Here is a 22,946-nt window from a genome sequence, read left to right on the forward strand (position 1 = left end):
AGTATGTATACTGAGACAATCACGTATTAACATACTTGTACATGTAATGTCCTCATAATACACTGTAATACACTCATACTAGTGAACACACACACCACCTGTTCTGAGAAAGGTCCACCACCGAAATAATAGAAGTGGTGGTGTCTTTCCACTGATGGACAGCATAGAGCGGGTTTACAAATAGTCTACAGTACATCTATCACAAACACACACACACACGCACACACCTGAGAGTTGGCCTCCAGATAGTTGTAGAGAACATTCACGGAAATTGTGAGGTCTCCAGTGTTAAATGGATATTTGCGGTTCCAGCCTTGAGGGCCGAACTTCCTCCTCTCTGCAACGCACGCGTGGAAATAACACAAGGAGAACAGGATGGTCTTAAACTCCTGCTCACGAGAACACTGGTCCAGGATGTCCTACACATACACACATTAACACACACACACACATCAACACCCACAAGTAGCATTATGAAACATTTCCGTTTGTAACAGTTGATGTTCTCTTGCTCTCTTACTTGGTCAAAATTGTCCAGTGCTGCATGCAGGTTAGCGAGCATTCCGGTCGGAGGCTCGTTGGTGATTTTAATGGAATTTTCCAGAATTCCTTGAGGAATTATGTGCTCCTGAGGGCTGGCCGCTGGCTCTGCGCTCATAAACACTCGGTAGTCCGGGTGACTGCTCTCGCAGCATCGTTCCAGAAGCTTCTCCAGACTTCCTAGCCACTTTGCAACCAGGTGGATGTTCTAAGACGAGCACGGAATACGAACACACGTTATCAGGGATGTGGGAATAGATTTGGAGCTGCTGGTGCTGAAGTATTAATAAGCATGCATGTAAAAGACATAAACATTTGGATGTCCAGGCACGTCACCTGTAGTATAACCCAGTGACCTTCTTGGGAAGCTTTCTCCATGGCTAGCTCTGCTACAGCCTCCTGGCCTTGGCCGAGAGACACGTTATGCAGCTTCCCGAGGTCTATAGTGAAGCCGAGCTTCTTACCTTCTCACACACACACACACACACACACACGATCAGAGAGCGGCAGAGTACCGTGACTCACGTATTATTTTACAGTGGAAATGAGACAGCGGGGAGGAGAGGGTAGTGTACGCACGCAGCTTTACCGAGAGACTCCACGTCTTTCAGCGGGTCGACTCCAGGTGACAGGATGAAGAACACAGGAGAGGCCGGACCACTTTCCTTAAACGACCTTGCGAACTCCATCTTCCTGCTCTCAGTGTACTGCACACCCAACTTCTCCTCTACAAAGTTCCTGCACACACACACACATTTCCAATACTACACGTCTAAAAAAAAAAGAGTGTAAACCCACCCTCCAGTTATGCACTGATATCACGTACACACCTGAGAGCATAGGTCATGCGGTCAGGACGGAGAGCCCGCATGAGGATGAGCTTCTGGAGTGAGCTCTTGCTCTTCCACTCCTGTGGGAGCTTCTCTTTTTCAGGACACTCAGACTCCACCACCTTCTTCCAGCGTTTAGGAGAGCCCTCGACGTCTCGGTCGAGCCCCCGGAACTCGTCTGTGAAACTCATCGTCTGCGGAAAGACAGACACAAACAAACACTGTGCTTTGTTCTGATCGTTACAGAGTATTAAGCGCAACGAGCGGATTTACCCCACTGTGAAGCGTATCATATACATAACCTGACAACGTCATGCTGCGGAAATAGTCCGGGATATATTTTGTCACTTTTTTCAGGGGTAAGATTTGGGGGGTAATACTCATCTTCCTTATGTTTTTGTGTTAACCGCACCATGTGCGGAAAATTCAGCTCTCGATACAACTAACAAAGCAGCTTTGACACCGGGAGTATATCCTCTTACCCGCTCATAGACTAGACAGTGCTTGTACTGTGGTGTGTGCAAATACAGAGTAAATCAACACGTTCTGAAAAAGATGTCTGAACACTGCATCTGGTCAGTCTGATTACTAATTGTCCTTTAACCTGAGGGTGATATGACCAGCTGGAATTGTGAAGTTTCTGGACCTCAATTCCACATGGACATTCTCGCTGTAGTTTCTGGGACTACGGTTGCTGCTATGGTCTTGGGACTGCAATTACCACATACAATTTTGCACTCAGGTCTCCTTAGTGAACAGTGTAGTAGTTCAACAAACAGACTTCATGTAAAACTGTAATGAACTTTCTTTTACTTTCACACTATCCGTTGTTACCCAGATGAGGACGGGTTCCCTTCTGAGTCTGGTTCCTCTCAAGGTTTCTTCCTCATATCATCTTAGGGAGTTTTTCCTTGCCACCATCGCCACCAGCTTGCTCAATAGAGATTAACCCACACACTTAAAATCTGTATCCTGTGTTTGTATGTTTCTGTGAAGCTGCTTTGAGACAATGTGCATTGTTAAAAGCGCTATACAAATTGAATTGAATTGAAGTGTAGTACCTTAATGGCGCTCCAAGCAGAGTTGGAGAGGAAGTCAACAGGACTGATGTAACTGTGGTCAATATTGAAGCGCAAGAGGAAATCCAGCTCTCGCATATCAATCTCCTTATTCATCAGTAATAACTGGGCGACACATGCAAACACAAACACGGCTTTCACGACTCTCACACACATGAACGTCATGGTTTTTACTCCTCCGTATAAACATTTGAGACAAACGTATAGTAGGCATTTAGATATGTTGGAAAATAGACGGGTCAGTGTGTCCCTCGTTAACGCATTAGAAGTATCCTACATCATGTTCTCCTCAGCACCTAAACACACTTCTTACACTACGGGAAGGCAGCGACGATGAAGCCCTTAGCGAGCCGATAAACTGCGATCTTCGTGCTCTTCGCATTCACACCCTCAAACCATGAATCCCACTGATACGGTAATTTTTTGTTTTAATCTTTCATTTATACTTAGCAGAGAGGCATAGGCACGTGTGCTACCTGAAACGTGAGCTGAGCTGTAAACGTGAGCTTGTCTCTCTCGAACAGGCCTCTGTTGATGTAGTTAAAGGTGGAGAAGGTGATGCAGTCGATGAGCGTGCTAACGCGAGTCTTAACGTCGGCGCACGCCTCGGCGTTCTGCACCGCCTTGCGGAAAACCACATCGAACGCCTGCGGACAGGAAACACAAACGGGGGCATCTTAAAGAAACCGTCGTGCTCAATACCACAAATGCAACCAAGAAATAATGGTTACAGAGCTACAAAGTGAATTTAGCTAATGAGGAACTAAAAATCTGTCTCGCTCAATTTGGTTTCTGTAAATATCTGCCTGGATCCGCGTCAAATTTCTACAATTATATAGCGCAGATATAATTTAGCACGTTAACCGAGTTTACCACGTAGCTGAACGCTGTAAGGTTATAATGCCAGCCATCTTGGACAGCCAGAATTCCTTTTATGCCTTAGTCGCTATGAATGAACATTGAATCCAGCTGGGTGGCTAATTTACCACATTGTTTATTTAAAAAAAAAAAAAAAAAAAAAAAAAAAAAAAACAGGATTAATACAATTTACGCAATTATAAACATTTGTGCGTGTTTATACGGAACATTTGGGCTGAGATCAATATTATTTTATTTAGCTACATTAGGCGAAAATAATGAAACAAAATAAGCAGACATCAGACAAAATGTGTGTTCATACAGCTCGTCGAGCACAATCAGGGTGAATTCCATTTTTTATTTTCACTGCATGTTCACTTTAAACGCTCCCTCCAAGTTTTCGCGATGACGGAAACGAATGCAATTAAGTCGAGCAAACTCTGCAGTATTCGGAGGTGCTTGCAATTTTTCAAAATCGCTGTCGATTTTCTGCGCATTTGGGCCAAGACACGTCATGTGACGTCGTGGAATACGAGTACAGCTAAAAGGTCTCATTTACCAACAAACATCACCGCGAAAGACCGTGCAATTATAATTTCACCAATTCAAGTAGTTTCCTGCAAAAAAAAAAGCACCAACAAAATTTTCAGCGCAAATTTTGACCAAGCCACAGCAAAATCAAGCTTTTTTGGCCGCAACAACGAGGAAAAAAAATGCTGCAAAATCCTGTATGGCCTGTTTAATAGTGCGTAAAATAGGATAAGAAATTCTACATTTATTCATTGCGATAAAGACACAAACACACACACACACACGAGCGCAGGAGGACAGACCTTCAGGGAGAACTGATACATGGGGTTGATCTTGTTGAGGTCGTTGATGATAAAGTAGAGGAGAGATGCTCGTACTGCCACGGGTCTGTAGTGCTCACGAGCTTCATTTATCTTCACCTCATTGACCTTCGCCTCTAATACCTGCACAACGCACACACAGTGGAGCACTAAACACTCGTACAACTCAAACCTAAAGCAAATGAGCTGCTACTAAGAGGCTGAAGGTGTTCATAGGGGTTTGATAACATTTTGTAAGCAATGGCAACTCTAAATTGCCCTTAGGTGTGATTAAGCGTGCGAGTTTGTGTGTGTGAGCATGTATGTTCCGCCTAGTGTTCTTGGGAGAACCTCACAAATCAGCACAATAAAGTACCAGCAAAGACTTTCGATCCTTTAGAAATATAGTGAACTGGGTTACACATTATTAAAAGCACCTTCATCTCGATCTCGGCGGCCGTGTGTTTGGTGCTTTCCAGTTTCTCCACCAGCATGTTGTCACCCAGGAAGTTACTTTCAGCGGCGGAGAGTCGGGTCAGCAGCTCGTCCTCCAGCTGCTTTAGCTCGATTTTAAACGTGTTCTGCTGCTTCGTCAACTCGGACTGCAAACGCAAGACACACAGGTTACTTGGACGCTTGAGAAAACATCTAAACACGCATTCGTCCACACACCTTGAGGTGCTCGAGGTCAGGTCTTTCCAGGTTAACGACCTCGGCGAGGAGCTGGTCCTCCAGGCCATCCCGAGTCACGGTGAAGTTAATAAGCGTGGTCTGAGCCTGGATCTCCGGCTTATAGTGCGGGTTGGCCATTTTAGTATGCAGAATGAGCCGGAACTTAGGGTGGAACATACACTCCTTATCCCCCACCTTTATATACCTACAGAGAGTGCAAGACAGAGAAAGTGCTGCAGTCCAGCAGAAGGTTGTTTATTATAGTGAAAAGATTATAAGATTAGAAGCCATGTGGAAACAGTACACCGTGATACTGGACATGCACTACACTGTTATTACAGATGCGACAAAATAAATAAATGAATAATTCCCGAGTGAGTGGTCAGGGTAAACAGCGTATCGGTACCGTCTCATTTAGAAGACGACTTGTCTTGTTTGGTACTTTGCTTCGGAGAAATTTGAAGGGAGCATCACGTTTAAGCTTCTCAGCAAAGGCAAGACGACTCTGCTCAGCAGATAAGAGTTTTGCCTTCGAGTTTGAGAAACGTGCTCAGCTTGTTTAACACCATCAAGACTTTCCGTACAGCGTCAATGCTAGTGTTCAGCTCTTGGCAGTGTCTCTTAAATTGGCTGCCCTTCACAAAGGGAATTTTTTTTTTTTTTTAAAAACACCCCGCTGCATGTGCGAAAACATGATGAATTACCAGAGGGTGCCCTTGCAGTCGAGATAGCAAGATGCAGAACCCTATAGACTCCCCTACGTGTGAGACAATTAGATCAAGTGACATCTAGGTGCTACTATGTGCGAGAAAATGTGCCCTCTAGGGACCCTACTGTGTGCAGGAGGTGCGGTTTGTATTTTTTTCACCCCGCCCCTCAGACAGCCTGTGCACGACCCTATGTGTGGTGATATGTGAGCTGCAGTGTGTGTGTGTGTGTGTGTGTGTGTGTGTGTGTGTGTGTGTGTGTGTGTAATCCCTCACCTGCCCTTTTTAATGGTGTGGCGACCCAACAATGGATCAATGATTGGGTCAATAGTCTCCTCTAGGTTCTCGATCAATACAGGTTCTCCTGTTACTACTGCCTGCTCGATTACATCGACGTACCTACACACACACACACACACACACACACACACACACACACAGGTGGGCATGAATTCAGAAATGCATAACCGTCCTTGCATGCTATCATAACGATTTCCCTCCCGGCCACACCCACTCACCCCTTCTGCCCCAAATTAACAACCCAGAGGCTGCTGCCGTAGCGACTCTTGAGCCACTTGATGCCCTGCAGTTGAGGGTCAATGAGCAGAGGCCACCTCTCGCAGTTCAACAGGATGGTTGCATTCTGGGTAGACATCTTATCACCGGGCAAACCCTCATTGTTCCACTTAGCCACCGTAGCATCATCTGTAAGCATGGAGATAGGATCCAGACCCTCGGTCATAGGAACAGGAACCTGACGGAGACAGAAAGTATATAAGAGGATATTATTAAAAGAAAGATGTAACACTGCTTTTTGAATGCGCCCATACTTGCTAGTTGCCAAGCAACAGTGTTCTCCTCACTTTAACAACTCGAACAGTGATCGTATCAAAGTTTTACACTTCCCATACCTAATCTTTATACGACCAGTCACTGTTCTTACATTCATAAAGAACAGTTTTAACTACTGGAACGACTGACTACGCAGACACACACCTTCTGTGTGCGTAGGTACGGCATCCAGAGGCTGTGCACGAGCTCGTGTCTGTATCTTTTGGAAAAGGAACCAGCATAGGAGATGAAGGCTGCCGTGAGGAGAACATCTCCACAGAGAGTCGCTTCCTGCTCCCGGTACTGAGCTACAGAGTGTGCCCAGCGGACGTTCTCTGACTGAAACACACAGACACACACACACACACACACAGAGGTGGAGGAGAGTACACACACAATCAATATATAGGTCCACACTGAAAAAAAAATTATAATGCATGTCCAAATAGTGTATTCCGTTATGCAACACACAGTCCATGTACAAACATACACACACACACACACACACACCTCCAGGCCCTTGACTAGGCGGTTGGCCAGTTGGATGGTTTTATTGGTGCGATTCACCTCCTCTTGACAGCGCAGCTTCTCAGAGGTGGCCTTTTCAAACGCTGTAGTCAGTGTGTCCAGGCTACTGTCCAACTCCTAAACACACGCGAACACACACACACACACACATTTTCAGTTAGGTCTCTTACACATTTGCAAACAGAATGAGAACAAACATTTTGATAAGTTGTCTTTCAAAAGAGACCAACACATTTGAAAGATTTCGTTATCATTTTTAAAAGACAGTGTTTAAAATGTATAAACATATCATCATGAAGTAAGCTTATATTTTACCAAGGCCTGTCTTAAAAAGTCTGACCTGTAATGCGATAATGACAAAGACAGCAACAGAGAGAGAGAGAGAGAGAGAGAGAGGGGATAGAGGAAGAATGATAGAGAGAGAGAGAGAGAGAGAGAGAGAGAGAGATGATCAGAGAGAGGGGGGGGAGAGGATAGAGGAAGAAGGCGAGAGAGAGGGAGCGATAGAAGGACAGAGGGGGGGGAGAGATGATCGAAAAAGAAGGACAGAGAGAGAGAGAGACAGAGAGGATAGAGGAAGAAGGAGAGAGAGAGAGAGAGAGAGAGAGAGAGAGACAGAGGGGGGGGAGAGAGGATAGAGGAAGAAGTAGAGAGAGAGACAGACAGAGAGGATAGAAGAAGAAGGAGAGAGAGAGCAAGAGAGAGAGAGAGAGAGAGAGAGAAGGACAGAGAGAGAGGGGGGAGACAGAGGATAGAGGAAGAAGGAGAGAGAGAAAGATACAGAGAGGATAGAGAAAGAGAAAGAGAGAGAGAGAGGAGAGGGGATAGAGAAAGAAGGAGAGAGAGAAAGAGGAGAGAGGGAATAGAGAAAGAAGGAGAGAGAGAGCGAGAGGGAGCGAGAAGGACAGAAAGTGGTGGGGAGAGAGAGAGGATAGAGAAAGAAGGAGAGAGAGACAGAGGGGATAGAGGAAGAAGGAGAGAGAGAGAGAGACAGAGAGGATAGAGGAAGAAGGAGAGAGAGAGCGAGAGAGAGAGAGAGAGAGAGAGAGAGAAGGACAGAGAGAGAGAGACAGAGAGGATAGAGGAAGAAGGATAGAGAAAGAAAGAGAGAGAGGAGAGGGGATAGAGAGAAAGAGGAGAGGGAATAGAGAAAGAAGGAGAGAGAGAGAGAGAGGAGAGAGGGAATAGAGAAAGAAGGAGAGAGAGAGGAGAGAGGGAATAGAGAAAGAAGGAGAGAGAGAGAATAGAGAAAGGAGAGAGAGAGAGAATAGAGAAAGAAGGAGAGAGAGAGAGGAGAGAAAGGAGAGAGAGAGAATAGAGAAAGGAGAGAGAGAATAGAGAAGGAAGGAGAGAGAGAGAGGAGAGAGAAAGGAGAGAGAGAGAGAATAGAGAAAGAAGGAGAGAGAATAGAGAAAGGAGAGAGATAGAGGGAGAGAGAAAGAAGGAGAGAGAAAGAGACAGAAAGAGAGAAAGCGGTGATCAGACAGAGCCTTACTGTGAGTTTTTTCCTGATGATCTCCAGTTTTTCTGCTGCTTCAACCAGATCAGCATTAGCTTGAGAGAGACACATTCTCTTTGTCTCTACCTCACAGAACACCTGTGTACACACACACACACACACACACACACACACACACACACACACACACACACTCACACAAATCTCTAAGATAGTAAACGTGATATATATTCAATAAAACACTGTGATTGTTAACAGGCTAATAAAATGTATATAAATCACATGTACACACGTTTATCTACATGAGCAAATCTTAATTGTAATATGCTTTCGGTACATCAGACCATTTCTCTGGGGCATTTTCATTTTGCATTTCTGCAGTGTGTATACTCACAAACATCTGCAGGGGGCAGCACATGAGAGAGAGAAGAGCAAGGACACTGAGACAACACAATCACAAGACACAGTTAAGAGAGACTGTTTACAGCAATGACTAACGCAGACTAGCAGACTGGTAGAGCAGAAATGCTGAAGCAGTATTCTAGCATTGTAGCATAAACAGCATGATTTTAGCAGTATACCTCAAACTCCAAACATTAAGTTTAAATTACTGAAACTTTAAATGAGTTTGTACGTGATCATTTTGTACTTCTGGGAAATATTTGTTGGTACAGGTTAGCGTAAATAGTGTCCATTGCTACTAAATGTGTTCGTTTAGCAAATATAGAAGGAGGAAGAGATTTATAATTTGGTGTGACTGTGTGTCATACGAGCTTAAATAAATAAATAAATAAATAAATAAATAAATAAATACACACATATATATACACACACACAGTGGGGGAGATAAGTATTGAACGCATCAACATTTTTTTCAGTAAATATATTTCCAATGAGGCTATTCACATGAAATTTTCACCAGACATCAGTATTAACTCAAGAAATCCGCAAATATAAAGAATTCACAACGTTAAAGTCCATAAATAAAGTTATGTGTAATAAAGTGGAATGACACAGGGAAAAAAGTATTGAACACGCTAACTGAAGTTTATTGAATACATAGTGGAGAAGCATTTGTTTGTAATGACAGCTTCAAAATGCTTCCTGTATGAATAAATTAATCGGCACAGTATTCAGGTGAGATTTTGGCCCATTCTTCTAAACATATTGTCTTTAAATCTTGTTCATTTGGATTCAAGTCAGGTGATTGACTGGGCCATTCTGATACTTTGATTTTTTTTCTCTGAAACCAATTGAGAGTTTCTTTTGCTGTATGCTTTGGATCGGTGTCCTGCTAGAAGCTCCACCCACGTCTCATCTTCATCATCCTGGTGCATGGCAGCAGATTCGTCTAAAAAATCTCCCAGTAAAGGGCTCCATTCATCATTCTTTCAATTATATGAAATCTGCCAGTACCATGTGATGAAAAACAGCCCACACCATGATGCTTCCACCTCCAAACTTCACTGTTGGTATAGTGTTTTTAGGGTGATGTGCAGTGCCATTTCTTCTCCAAACATGGTGTGTAGTATGACAGCCAAAAAGTTCAATTTTGCTCTCGTCTGACCAGGCTACACTCTCCCAGTACTTCATAGGCTTGTCCAAATGAGTTTAAATGAGCTTCGACATGCCTTTTCTTTAGTAATGGAGTCTTGCAGGGTGAGCGTGAGCAGTGGAGTGCACTGCCTATTGTTTTCTTTTGTGACGATGACACCTGCTGCCTCCAAGTGTTTCTGGAGCTCTTTCCCAGTGGTCCTTGGCTCTTGGGCTACTCTTGCGAGTAGCTTCTGTGCATGGCCAGTTGATGACGGAGTGATGTTGCTTCCACTTGCGGATAATGACCCCAATGGTGCTTACTGGAGGATTCAGAAGTTTTGAAATATGTCTGTATCCGATTCCATCAATACGTTTCGCGGCAATGAGGTTGTGACGGTCTTGGGAGAGCTCTTTGCTTTTACCCATCATGACATGTTTCTTGTGTGACACCTTGGTAATGAAAAGCCTTTATATAGACTATCAATTTACTAACCCAGCTGATATTAATTTGCACAGATAGGACATATAATTACTTATTTTCAGCTGGTTCCTTGCCTTACCTTGCCTTGGAGAACTGCTTTTTCTTAGCGTATCCAATACTTTTTTCCTGTAAGACACTGCAGCTGTGTCATTCCACTTTATTTATGGACTTTAATGTTCTGAATTCTTCAAATTTCCAGATTTCTTGAGTTAATACTGATGTCTGGTGAAAAATTCATGTGAATAGCCTCATTGGAAATATATTTACTGAAAAAAATGTTGACGCGTTCAATATATATATATATATATATATATATATATATATATATATATATATATATATATATATATATATATATATATACACACACACACTGGAGTAGATGGTGGAACTTTATGCGGCCTCGTGGAATACCTCATGAAATCGTACGATGTTGATAACCCAGGCACACAGTCCGGCTGCAGCCGAGGACTTAAGACGCACAAACTCCGGGTTGAAGTCTGGGTCGCTCAGATACTCGTCCCTCAGCACTCGAACCGTAGCATCGGGAACGTGCTCTTTATCAAAGTTAACCAGTGCCTGCAGGAAATCATCTACCTGTGAGGACACATTATAAGCATTACACACACTGCACTGGCGAGCTGCTGTAGCTTGGAATGCTCTTTTACGCGAGGAGTGTACGTAGATGGAATTGCTCACTTTGCTCATGATGACTTTACTGGCTTTCCAACTGCGATCTTTAGGAACACGTCCGCTCGGAGCGAGCAGCACCAGCACAGCCGCCAACACGTTGGTCACGATCGCAGGTGGATTTGGGAATGTCCGTAACTCTGTTAGATTAAGCTGCAAACACACACACACAGTGTACAATACAGATGTAAAGACAATATAAGGGTTCTCACTATTCTTGTACACCTTTTTTCTCCTCTCTCTCTTCCTCGTTATCTTACGGACACACACACTCACCCTGTTGAGTGTGTTGAGAGCAGCGTTGGCTGCCTGTAAGGCTGGTTCGGCTTTAGCCAGGTCCTGTTCAGTCTCCTTCTGCTGCTTCGTCACCTCAGCCTGAATTGCTGCTACCTGCGTGCGCACACACACACACACACACATATACGGTATCTCACAAAAGTGAGTGATCAAAAATTTGATTATATCTTTTCATGTGACAGCACTGAAGAAATGACACTTTGCTACAATGTAAAGTAGCGAGTGTACAGCTTGTGTAACAGTGTAAATTTGCTGTCCCCTCAAAATAACTCAACACACAGCCATTAATGTCTAAACCGCTGGCAACAAAAGTGAGTACACCCCTAAGTGAAAATGTCCAAATTGGGCCCAATTAGCCATTTTCTCTCCCCGGTGTCATGTGACTTGTTAGTGTTACAAGGTCTCAGGTGTGATTGGGGAGCAGGTGTGTTAAATTTGGTGTCATCGCTCTCACACTCCCTCATACTGGGCACTGGAAGTTCAACATGGCACCTCATGGCAAAGAACTCTCTGAGGATCTGAAAAAAAGAATTGTTGCTCTACATAAAGATGGCCTAGGCTATAAGAAGATTGCCAAGACCCTGACACTGAGCTGCAGCACGGTGGCCAAGACCATACAGCGTTTTAACAGGACAGGTTTCATGGTCGACCAAAGAAGGTGAGTGCACGTGTTCAGCGTCATATCCAGAGGTTGTCTTTGGGAAATAGACGTATGAGTGCTGCCAGCATTGCTGCAGAGGTTGATGGGGTGGGGGGTCAGCCTGTCAGTGCTCAGACCATACGCCGCACACTGCATCAAATTGGTCTGCATGGCTGTCGTCCCAGAAGGAAGCCTCTTCTAAAGATGATGCACAAGAAAGCCTGCAAACAGTTTGCTGAAGACAAGCAGACTAAGGACATGGATTACTGGAACCATGTCCTGTGGTCTGATGAGACCAAGATAAACTTATTTGGTTCAGATGGTGTCAAGCGTGTGTGGGGGAAACCAGGTGAGGAGTACAAAGACAAGTGTGTCTTGCCTACAGTCAAGCATGGTGGTGGGAGTGTCATGGTCTGGGGCTGCATGAGTGCTGCCGGCACTGGGGCGTGCTGGCCCAAATTTAGCCTATTACCCAAAAACACTTAAAATTCAACATAGAAGCAAATACTCACATCTGTAAACCCAGTTGGAGATAGAAAAAAAAAGACACCAATTCATTGAGGGAACCATGAATGCCAACATGTACTGTGACATACTGAAGCAGAGCATGATCCCCTCCCTTCGGAGACTGGGCCGCAGGGCAGTATTCCAGCATGATAACGACCCTAAATACACCTCCAAGACGACCACTGCCTTGCTAAAGAAGGTGAGGGTGAAGGCGATGGACTGGCCAAGCATGTCTCCAGAGGAAGAGGCCTCCAGTGGCAACCTGTGAAGCTCTGGTGAGCTCCATGCCCAAGAGGGTTAAGGCAGTGCTGGAAAATAATGGTGGCCACACAAAATATTGACACTTTGGGCCCAATTTGGACATTTTCACTTAGCGGTGTACTCACTTTTGTTGCCAGCGGTTTAGACATTAATGTCTGTGTGTTGAGTTATTTTGAGGGGACAGCAAATTTACACTGTTACACAAGCTGTACACTCACTACTTTACATTGTAGCAAAGTGTCATTTCTTCAGTGTTGTCACATTAAAATATATAATCAAATATTTACAAACATGTGAGGGGTGTACTCACTTTTGTGAGATACTGTATATATTCATGCAAAAATGCACACTACCTGATATGCATACTTTACTTGTACTGTTTACAGTATGTGTGCCTCACCCTCTGCTCCTCTGCATCAGCGACACTCTTCTCCTGGTTCAGCTTGTCCGTCTGCTGGCCTATTATAGCAATAAGGGCCTCTGTGTCGCTGTTCCTGTGATGCAGCTCCACTTCCTGCAGCGCTAGCTTAGCCTTCAGATCCTCCACCTGAGAGTAAGAAAAAGAGAAATAGAGAACAAACAAACAATTGATCATCCTACAGAGCAATGCTTCAGTTATATAATGCGCAGTGGAACTATCCACAATAATAAAGCTCTATCTTACTTAATACACCGATAACTCGTGCTTTTGCAAATATGAGTGACTGGGTGCGGATGTTCTACAACTTAAGTTCAAATGGAGGCATGGATTCCAAAAGAACAATGCAATTTTTTTTTAAATAATACATAAATGCATGAGAATGTCAACGTCACCTGGGAGGCCGTGCTTAGAAGTTTCTGCAGGCCGTTCTCCAGACGCTCCATCTTCTGAGTCAGCTCTCTCCTTTTCGTTGCCAGCAGGTTGCTGTATAACTTCATGAACTCTAGGAAGCTCTTCGGTGTGGTGTAGTTGAAGTGTTTCTCGTTCTGCTGGTACTTCATGCTAACTTCGTTAACGATCGTGTGTGCATATGAGATGAACTCGCTGATAGACACCTTCACTGCAGGCTAAAGATATAACACATTTCAAGAGGTGTAAAGTCATGAGTATGATCAGTACACTGCACATAATATACAGGTGCATCTCAGAAAATTCGAATATCGTGGAAATGTTTGATTTGTTCCGTAATTTAATTTTAAAAAAGTTTTTAAAAGAAACTTTCATATATTCTAGATTCATTACACATGAAGTGAAATATTTCAAGCCTTTTTTTTTGTTTTGTTTTAATCTTGATGATTATGGTTTACAGCTCATGGACATCAAAAATCCAGTATCTTAAAATATTAAAATAAAGAATTTATAATACAGAAATGTCGACCTTCTGAAAAGTATGTTCATTTATGCACTCAATACTTGGTCAGAGCTCCTTTTGCATGAATTACTGCATCAATGCGGCGTGGCATGGAGACACTCAGCCTGTGGCACTGCTGAGGTGTTCTGGAAGCCCAGGTTGCTTTGATAGCGGCCTTCAGCTCGTCTGTATTGCTGGGTCTGGTGTCTCTCATAGATTCTTTATGCGGTTCAGGTCAGGCGAGTCGGCTGGCCAATCAATCACAGTAATACCATGCTCAGCAAACCAGTCACTGGTAGTTTTGGCACTGTGGGCAAGTGCCAAGTCCTGCTGGAAAAGGAAATCAGCGTCTCCATAAAGCTCGTCAGCAGATGGAAGCATGAAGTGCCCTAATATCTCCTGGTAGACGCTGCATTGACTCTCGACTTGAGAAAACACAGTGGACCAACACCAGCAGATGACACGGCACCCCAAATCATCACTGACTGTGGAAACTTCACACTGGACTTCAAGCTACTTGGATTCTGTGTCTCTCCACTCTTCCTGCAGACTCTGGGACCTTGATTTCCAAATGAAATGCAACATTTACTTTCCTTTTCACCATGATTGTGGTTGTGTACTGAACCAGATTGAGAGAATAAAGGCTCGGGAAACCTTTGCAGGTGTTTTGAGTTAATTAGCTGATTAGAGATCTTCTCACGTCGACATTTCTGTATTATAAATTCTTTATTCTAATATTTTGAGATACTGGAGTTTTGATTTCCATGAGCTGTAAGCCGTAATCATCAAGATTAAAACAAAAAAAGGCTTGAAATATTTCACTTTATGTGTAATGAATCTAGAAAATATGAACGTTCCACTTTCTGAATTAAATTACGGGGAAAAAATTAACTTTTCCACGATGTTCGAATTTTTTGAGATGCACCTATATGTGCCGAAGAATTTTCCTCTTTCCTCTCTTTCAATCTCTCTTACTCACCTCAAGGCCTTGGATGTTACTAATGAAGGTTCTGCTGACAGATTGTAATGCATGCTGGGGCCAAGGATGGAACCAGTCAATGGCTGTGCAGTTCACCAGAGCTGGAAACTTTCGCGCTCGTGTGCGCAGAGTGAAACCCACCGGTGAGAAACACAGGACCACCTGGAATCACCAACCGAGCGTCAGCGGTTTAAAAATCACTTTAAATACTTTAATCGTGTACACATTTGTTGTTTTTTCATGAAAAAGCAAAATAAATCAGTCGGAGGACGGAAAGCATCCTTAAGCTATTGTTCTCTCGACCTTCAGCTGTCTGCGTATACGGTCGATGAAAAAGTTCCAGCAGTTCTCTCGGGTGTCCAGCATGCCGAGGCCTCGGAGTTCCAGACGGATTGACGCCACAATCATATCTACCTCCTCCTCGGTGAACAGGTCCGGGATGTCCCCTTCACATACAGATGTATACCTACATTAACTATATTTATATTGTGTGTATGTCTGTCTATTGATTAAGCCATTTCAGTATTAGGTGTAGTTCATATGGTTCAAGATACCAGATGCGAGCATGTCATTGATCAGCACTAAGAAACGTTCATCGGGAATCTGAGCATCCGTGTGCAGGAAAACTGTGCCAATGTTCTTGACCCCCACCTTAATGTAGAGAGCACCTATATCACTCTGCAGAAAGAGAGAGACAGTGAGAGAGTGAAGTGAGACTGAAGAGTATAATGTGTGTGTGCGTGTGTGTGTTACCCTCAGGTCCCCAATGCCATAGCCTTTGCGCAAGGTGATCTGAAAGACCTCAAGCATGCTGAGGAAGGCAGCCAGGCGACATAAACTCTGTTTCCCACTGCCACCTACTCCAATAAGCAGCGCATTTCCCACTGGAGACTCCAGAATACGGCTGATCCTACATCTAAACACACACACACACACACACACACACACACACACACACACAAGTTCAAGTGGTTTTATTGTCATTTCAACTATATACAGTTGGTACAGCACACAGTGAAACGAAACAACATTCCTCCAGGACCATGGTGCTACATAAAACACCAAACTAACTACATGAGACACAGAACTAAATAAAACCTACACATTTTAACATGAAGTGCACAAACATGTGCAAACAACACAAGACAGTGCAGTAACTACTAAAACAGGACAATAGGCACAGTGAGATACAGTGTAGCGCTGAACAGTACACAGATCTAGTGTGGACGTGTTCGATATAAGAGGTAGTGCAGTTAGAGTAACAATATCATTTAAAAATGGTATAAATGTAAACATAACATTCTATGACTTAGTCTTCAGCAGATAAAGCTTATACCATATGGACATAGCAGATATTGCAGTAGCAGCCAGGTAAAGTGTATAATAGTGATATAATATTTTTATAAGTACAGTAGCAGAAAAAATGCAACAGAGTCAATGCAGGAATGTGCAAATATTGCAATGGGAGTGGGATGGTGTTCAGTTCAGAGAGAGTGTATGTATGTGTGTGTGTGTCAGTCAAGTCTCCGAGTATTGAGGAGTCTGATGGCTTGGGGAATGAAGCTGTTACACAGTCTGGCCGTGAGGGCCCGAATGGACAAATGAATGGATGATTGTATAAATACACAAACAGATAAATAGAGGTATGCAGATGTATGGATGGATGAATAGATAGATAATCAATAATTGTTTTACTGAATGAATAAATGAATGAATGGATGAATGAATGAATGAATGAATGGGCACATAGCTTTACGGATTGATACATATACAGAGGGATGGATGGATACATGGATCTATGAATGGATGGGTGTACAGGTGATAGATTGGCATGAATCCATAGACAACTATACACAGAAATAGATGGATGGTTGGATGGATGAATGAATGAATGGGCATATTACCATGGATGGATGGATATACATTGACATGAATAGATAAACAAATATACATGGATGAATGGATGGATGGGCAGATAAATGGGTGGAAGTATGGATATACAGAGGGACTGATGGATAGATACATGAACACTTACATGTGCTGCATGGCCTCCTCAAACAGCACCAGGTTCATGTTGGCATGCAGCTCGTTGTAGTGCTCCAGTGCATCAGTCAATGTTTTCTGCAGCTTCTCCCAGTCACTGACCTGCGAGTAACGAGGCTCCCCAACACCGTGGGCAAAGTGCGAATAGATCAGAGGCTGGTGGATAAAGATTGACTCATCTATTCCCTGCAGAAAGAGAGAGAGAGCGAGAGAGAGAGAGACTTGCATTAAGTCAGATGATAATATGAACAAGAGTGTGAAAAAAAATAAATGATTGTCAGTGGCAATAAGATATAACATACATGAACCAAAGCCAGACACGCAGGTCAAATACGAAACTGAATCAACATCGAATAAGAAACAAACTCAAGTTCAAATTTCTCAACATTCTAGTGATTTATTTTTACTTACTTATGTTTCAAAAGAACATTACATTAACATTCACTTAATACATTTTGCCATTAACAAACTACATTCAAACCGTGCGTTTAGCTTTAATAACCCTGATTTGTGACATCATATTGCGATATGTAATATTGAAGTGTCCCTCTCACCTCAAAATATCTTTTGCCAGTGTCCAACAGGATCTTACTGAAAAGCTCAACATCCTTCTCCTCCATCAGTTTATCAGAGTACACACGAGAACACTCATGCAGCCAGAGGTACACCAGCTCGATGGGGTATCGCACTGTCTCAGGCTGGGCAAAAAGAATCCCCTACACACACACACACACACACACACACACACACACACACACAATACATTACTCCAAATCTCTCCTTGTCTGTATATATAAAGTCTCTCAGTTACAGTTTGTCCAGAATGCAGCCGCTAGCAGGAAAAAGGAGAAAAATATTGCCCTGATTTTCCCTTCTCACTATGCTCACTATGCATTTCTATACCCATTTTTATTATTTAAGTTTTAACTTCAAGGAAAATAGAACTATGCTAAATGTTATTTTTTTAAGAAAACATAAGTTTGAAAGGTATTTATTTAGTACAGATTCTCCAATGTGTCATATCACATCAAACCAGTGACTACACTTCCCATCCTGCACTGCGGCCTACAAACGTGGCCGTCATGGACCGCAATTCCCAGAACACACCTTCATTCTAATCACGCACTCCTGCATCTACTATACACTCACAATCACACCACACATAAGATACTGTTCAAATGCTTAGTCTTTGCGAAGGGCAAAGAGACGGAGTTTACGATTTCATCTCTTTGCCTTACCCTGTTTGTGCTGTTTGCCTGATCGCCTGACCTCCGCATGTTCATAATTATTGTCTTCTGCCTTATCCTTTGGACTTCTTGTTGTTTGATTAAACTGCCATACCTGCACTTGCTTCCGTGTCAGTCTCCATTACGTGACACAATGGAAATAAAATGTCCTATGGAGATTATTTTATAGTCACTCTAGTCTCTGTTCCATTCCTTCTGTCTTTTATTGATACCCCACTGTGCACACACACCTTCTGAAGTACATAAAGAGATTTTGGGTGTCCTAAAAATATAAATTTAAATATGGATAAGATTTAATACATTTTAATGCAAAAAAAAAAACAACAGTAAGTCTAAATACAGGATGCACATATAAGCAAGTTCTCTTACACAAACACACACACACACCTGGAAGATGTTGGAGATGTCCCTTAGGTTGAAGATGTAGTGAAAGCGGATGGCAGTAGGCAGGAAGTTCTGAGTCATTTTCTGGTGAAGGCAGATGGAGGCCTGGACGAGCGCGCCCACCGAGCGGCTCACTCCGTAGCTGAAGCCCCCCTGCTGGAAGTGACCAGACAGAATGCTGCTGTAGATAGTACTCAGAGCCTCAGCACCTGGGAAATGTACTGCAAAAACCGAGAAATGCCTCTATATGGAGAGTGGGAGGGGGTGGGCAGAAATGTAGAGAAAGAGAGAAACGATTGTTACAGCGCTCTTTAAACAGAACACTGTTTCTTTTTTTAAAATAAGAAAGAAAACACTCAGGGTGTGCTGTTCAGCAAATGTAGCTCCTATGGGTGTTACCTGTAGCCGAGGGTTGACAGAGAAGCTTCCAGCTGTTGGGTTCATACAGGTGATGTACTGACAATTATGAATCTCCTTCAGCAACAGTCTCTGGCGATCATACCTGAAAACACACACAGCAAAGTAATCTTGATTATTATTTACGACATATCAAACCTCCATTACTGATGAATATCTTTAGGGATTACACTCATTCTTGTTATGTATCATGTAAAAAAAAACTAAAACATATCTTTAACCCTGAATGTAACCATCTAGACAAAAAAAGACTATTTATAGTACTGTTTATATATTCATATGTAAATAATCCATCCATCCACCCATCTTCTATACCGCTTATCCTTCCTTCAGGGTCACGGGGGAACCTGGAGCCTATCCCAGGGAGCATCGGGCACAAGGCGGGGTACACCCTGGACAGGGTGCCAATCCATTGCAGGGCACAATCACATACACATTCACACCCCCATTCATACACTACGGACACTTTGGAAATGCCAATCAGCATACCATGCATGTCTTTGGACTGGGGGAGGAAACCGGAGTACCCGGAGGAAACCCCCGCAGCACGGGGAGAACATGCAAACTCCGCACACACAGGGCCACGGCGGGAATCAAACCCCCAACCCTGGAGGTGTGAGGCAAACGTGCTAACCACTAAGCCACCGTGCACCCATAATTTAAATTTAAATTAAAACATTAATGCATTAAATGAAAGCATTAAAGCTTTTTGCATGCACACACACACACACACACACACACACACACACACACACCAATGAGAGTAATCCAGGTGTTGTCTGATGAGTGTGTGTGGCTGAACTGTTCCGTAGGCGTCCACCTCCGGCATGTTTAGATCATCAATAAAGTAGATCAGCTTCTTAGTGCCGGGAGGAGCAAAGTTCCTTCCTGCCCTCTTCTCCAGAGGCTTTTCCAAAACACCTGCCCCATGACACAGAAGACACCAAGCTGTGTGTTACATACACTATACATACACATTTGCTGTTTTTTTTTTTATGTGCACACGTGTGTGTGTGTGTGTGTGTGTGTGTGTGTGTGTGTGCATGCAAAAAGCTTTAATGCTTTAATTTAATGCATTAATGTTTTAATTTAAATTTGTCCAGTGTTTATGGTAGAAGACTAGCAGGTGCTTGTGTCTCTGCTTACGTTGCAGCATGGCTGACGTGGTGTAATAATTAAAGGGTACTTTGGCCACCATGTACTCATCCCTGTGTTTGGAGATGGTGTCCCATACGAGGACGGTCTTGCCCACACCTGCGTTCCCCACCAGCATCACCGGCTTGCCTTTCTCCAAGAGGAGCTCCACAAAGTACGCCAGGCAGGTCGTCTCCGCCGAGTGAACCAGCACCATCTGAGCGCACGCAAACACGCTCACATTAGCTCAAGACTACAGAGTGAAATGTATCCACATGTATTTTACTGTTTAGATTTATTAAGCAAAGCCACTGATCCTGACAGCCACTTACTGTTTATCATGTCATGCTGAAACGAAGTGCTTCATACCCAGCAAAGACCACACACCAGACTGGCAGTATTGAGAGCTTTGCCATGTAGTTATGACTTACCGTGTGTGTATATGTGGGTAATACCTGCAGTGGGACATCAGGCTCCAGCTCATACGGAGGTGTGCGATCGCTCCAGGGAGTGAACTTCTTCGTGTTGGGGTCGACGTAGTAATCAAATACGGTTCCCTGAGAAGGGAACTTCACCGCCCGCATCTCCTTATTCCACCAACGGCTGAACTCTCCACGATAATCTCTAAGCTAAGAGACAGAGATGGGGAAAAAAGGAAAAAAAAAAGAGAGAGACGGGGGTGGGAGGGGGCGTGCGTGTGTGTGTGAAATGTAGAGACATTTTTCAATTAAAATGTACCAATTTTTTAAACCTTATCTCAAAGAAGCAGACAAATGAAAGTGCTAAAAACCACATTATTAGGCTACATGACATTATTGAATGATGAAAAGATCATCAGACTCACACTAAAACAGTATTCTATTGGGCAAATAGTGCTCTATATACGGTATGCGGTCAAAAAGAAACTGTTACACCTGATGTAGTGAGCGTATATACTTTGCCCAACTATCAGCAATTCCTGCGTGAAATAGGTTGAAGATGGCAGATGTTTAGGTGCATATCAGATTGCCTAAGAACTTACTGTGAACAAAATTTTTCTAAAACAACGAAGTGCATCACAAGAGTATGATACTGCCTCACCTTAATAAATAGAATAAACTTTCTAGTATGAAATTACAGGCTATATAAAATTCATTTATTATCAATACAATTATTCCTTTATGATAAAATGCTGGATATTTCGGAGGGATAAAATGGACAGATGCGTGAATTCAAATCATCATGCAATTTTAAAAGAAATTTGACAGCTTCACCCTGATTTATTGTTCATGAGAAACACTTGTTTCTCAATTAAAAAGCATTTATGCGTAACCCTATTTAAAAGTCTTTTTACGATTACGTTTTTGGACATTTGTACATGAAAAAAATATTTCTTTCCTCATCAATAAGAACTAGTTGCATTATACAAACAAATACAGGTCCATTCCAAAAGAAATGGTTCAATACGTCTCAATTAGGCACATGCTAACTGCAAACAGGCATCAAATGGTAAGCTCGCGTTCATGAGACATTCCTACAAATTCAAACTAATGGCTGGTTGGATGAACGGTTGGATTCTCTTTGATTTCATAAATGGGAATGAACATTTATGCTACCCCTAACGCTTTGACTTTTCATGCTCACGTGGTCCTGAAAGAGAGCTCCTCCAAATGCCCACACACAGGCGAACACAAAGTAGATCTCATAGAGTTCACGAGGAGAGTCGGCGGGAGTGTTCTCATCCGTTAACAAGCAGTCCAGCAAGCAACACAGTGTCTGTGGTGCACATAGAAACACACACCACACACACACACACACACACACACACACAAATATCTGATTTTGTATCTATTCTAATGTAAAGGAATATGTAAATAAATGGTGAATAGTTTCGCTGTACCTCCACCATGCTTGTCTCAGGTAAAGGTGTGATGGTCTTTAAGTTGCACCTGACCTGCTCTAAACAGTAGGGCACATACTTATCAAACAAAATGGTCAGATTCGCACGCTCTGATTGGGCCTGGCGTGTGTCAATCCAACTCGTCACATAGCTGAAAGACAAAGGGAATGTTTAACTGAGAGCCTGCGATGCATATGTAGTGATACGTGTGACTACAAATGATATTGTTGTTCATTCCAAGCTATACACTATCTGTGCTGTGGGAGGGGTTCAAAATGCCTTCGATTATGCCTGGTTTAGGACTTGTGGAGTGGGCGGGGCTAACAGGGGTCACTCACGAGCTCCACCCAAGGTCCTGTGGGTTGACATAAAGGATTCCTGCTCTGGATACAGTTGCAGGGGTGGCAGCCTTCAGATGACTGATCTCAAACAGCAGACGCATAGAGGGCGTTAGAGAGATGCGTTCGTTACTGGCCAGGGTCAGCACCTAACACACATACACACACACACAATACAATAAAAATATAGAATTTGGCAATCAGCTTGATATTTTATTTAATAAGTGCTAGCTATCTTTGAGGAGACCACACCTCCATGCCTCCAATTTTTTTTTTTTATATATAGTGACCTTGTTATCATCCATGACAGTGTTGAGTGATTCTATCCACATAGGATCGATGTCGCCGTCCAGCACGATCCACTTTGGGCCATCGTGGGATAAAGCAGACAGCTCTCTCATGGTCGACGAGAAGAGACCTAAAACACATGAAAGACATACACATGAGC

General features: G+C 43.2%; 1 protein-coding gene across 1 annotated transcript in view; it reads right to left on the reverse strand.

Moving 5' to 3' along the window:
• Positions 1-22,946, reverse strand: part of dnah9l (dynein, axonemal, heavy polypeptide 9 like) — a 58,314-nt gene that overhangs the window by 5,692 nt on the left and 29,676 nt on the right. Inside the window, exons 42-73 of the mRNA XM_053638642.1 lie at positions 22,789-22,916; positions 22,499-22,647; positions 22,161-22,311; positions 21,905-22,036; positions 20,737-20,910; positions 20,294-20,498; positions 19,903-20,068; positions 19,130-19,232; positions 18,734-18,973; positions 17,654-17,815; positions 17,092-17,285; positions 15,611-15,972; positions 15,360-15,502; positions 15,057-15,218; positions 13,560-13,793; positions 13,147-13,293; positions 10,754-11,431; positions 8,371-8,472; positions 6,858-6,992; positions 6,513-6,686; positions 6,035-6,270; positions 5,793-5,915; positions 4,810-5,014; positions 4,575-4,739; positions 4,141-4,281; positions 2,926-3,096; positions 2,432-2,554; positions 1,371-1,564; positions 1,130-1,278; positions 877-1,004; positions 521-748; positions 228-419 (exon numbers count right to left, since the gene is read on the reverse strand). Of these exons, the coding sequence (XP_053494617.1) occupies positions 228-419; positions 521-748; positions 877-1,004; positions 1,130-1,278; positions 1,371-1,564; positions 2,432-2,554; positions 2,926-3,096; positions 4,141-4,281; positions 4,575-4,739; positions 4,810-5,014; positions 5,793-5,915; positions 6,035-6,270; positions 6,513-6,686; positions 6,858-6,992; positions 8,371-8,472; positions 10,754-11,431; positions 13,147-13,293; positions 13,560-13,793; positions 15,057-15,218; positions 15,360-15,502; positions 15,611-15,972; positions 17,092-17,285; positions 17,654-17,815; positions 18,734-18,973; positions 19,130-19,232; positions 19,903-20,068; positions 20,294-20,498; positions 20,737-20,910; positions 21,905-22,036; positions 22,161-22,311; positions 22,499-22,647; positions 22,789-22,916 (5,996 nt within the window). The remainder of the gene's footprint in view (positions 1-227; positions 420-520; positions 749-876; positions 1,005-1,129; positions 1,279-1,370; positions 1,565-2,431; positions 2,555-2,925; positions 3,097-4,140; positions 4,282-4,574; positions 4,740-4,809; positions 5,015-5,792; positions 5,916-6,034; positions 6,271-6,512; positions 6,687-6,857; positions 6,993-8,370; positions 8,473-10,753; positions 11,432-13,146; positions 13,294-13,559; positions 13,794-15,056; positions 15,219-15,359; positions 15,503-15,610; positions 15,973-17,091; positions 17,286-17,653; positions 17,816-18,733; positions 18,974-19,129; positions 19,233-19,902; positions 20,069-20,293; positions 20,499-20,736; positions 20,911-21,904; positions 22,037-22,160; positions 22,312-22,498; positions 22,648-22,788; positions 22,917-22,946) is intronic.

Source organism: Ictalurus furcatus, chromosome 12 (assembly GCF_023375685.1).
Source record: "Ictalurus furcatus strain D&B chromosome 12, Billie_1.0, whole genome shotgun sequence".
NCBI lineage: Eukaryota > Metazoa > Chordata > Actinopteri > Siluriformes > Ictaluridae > Ictalurus > Ictalurus furcatus.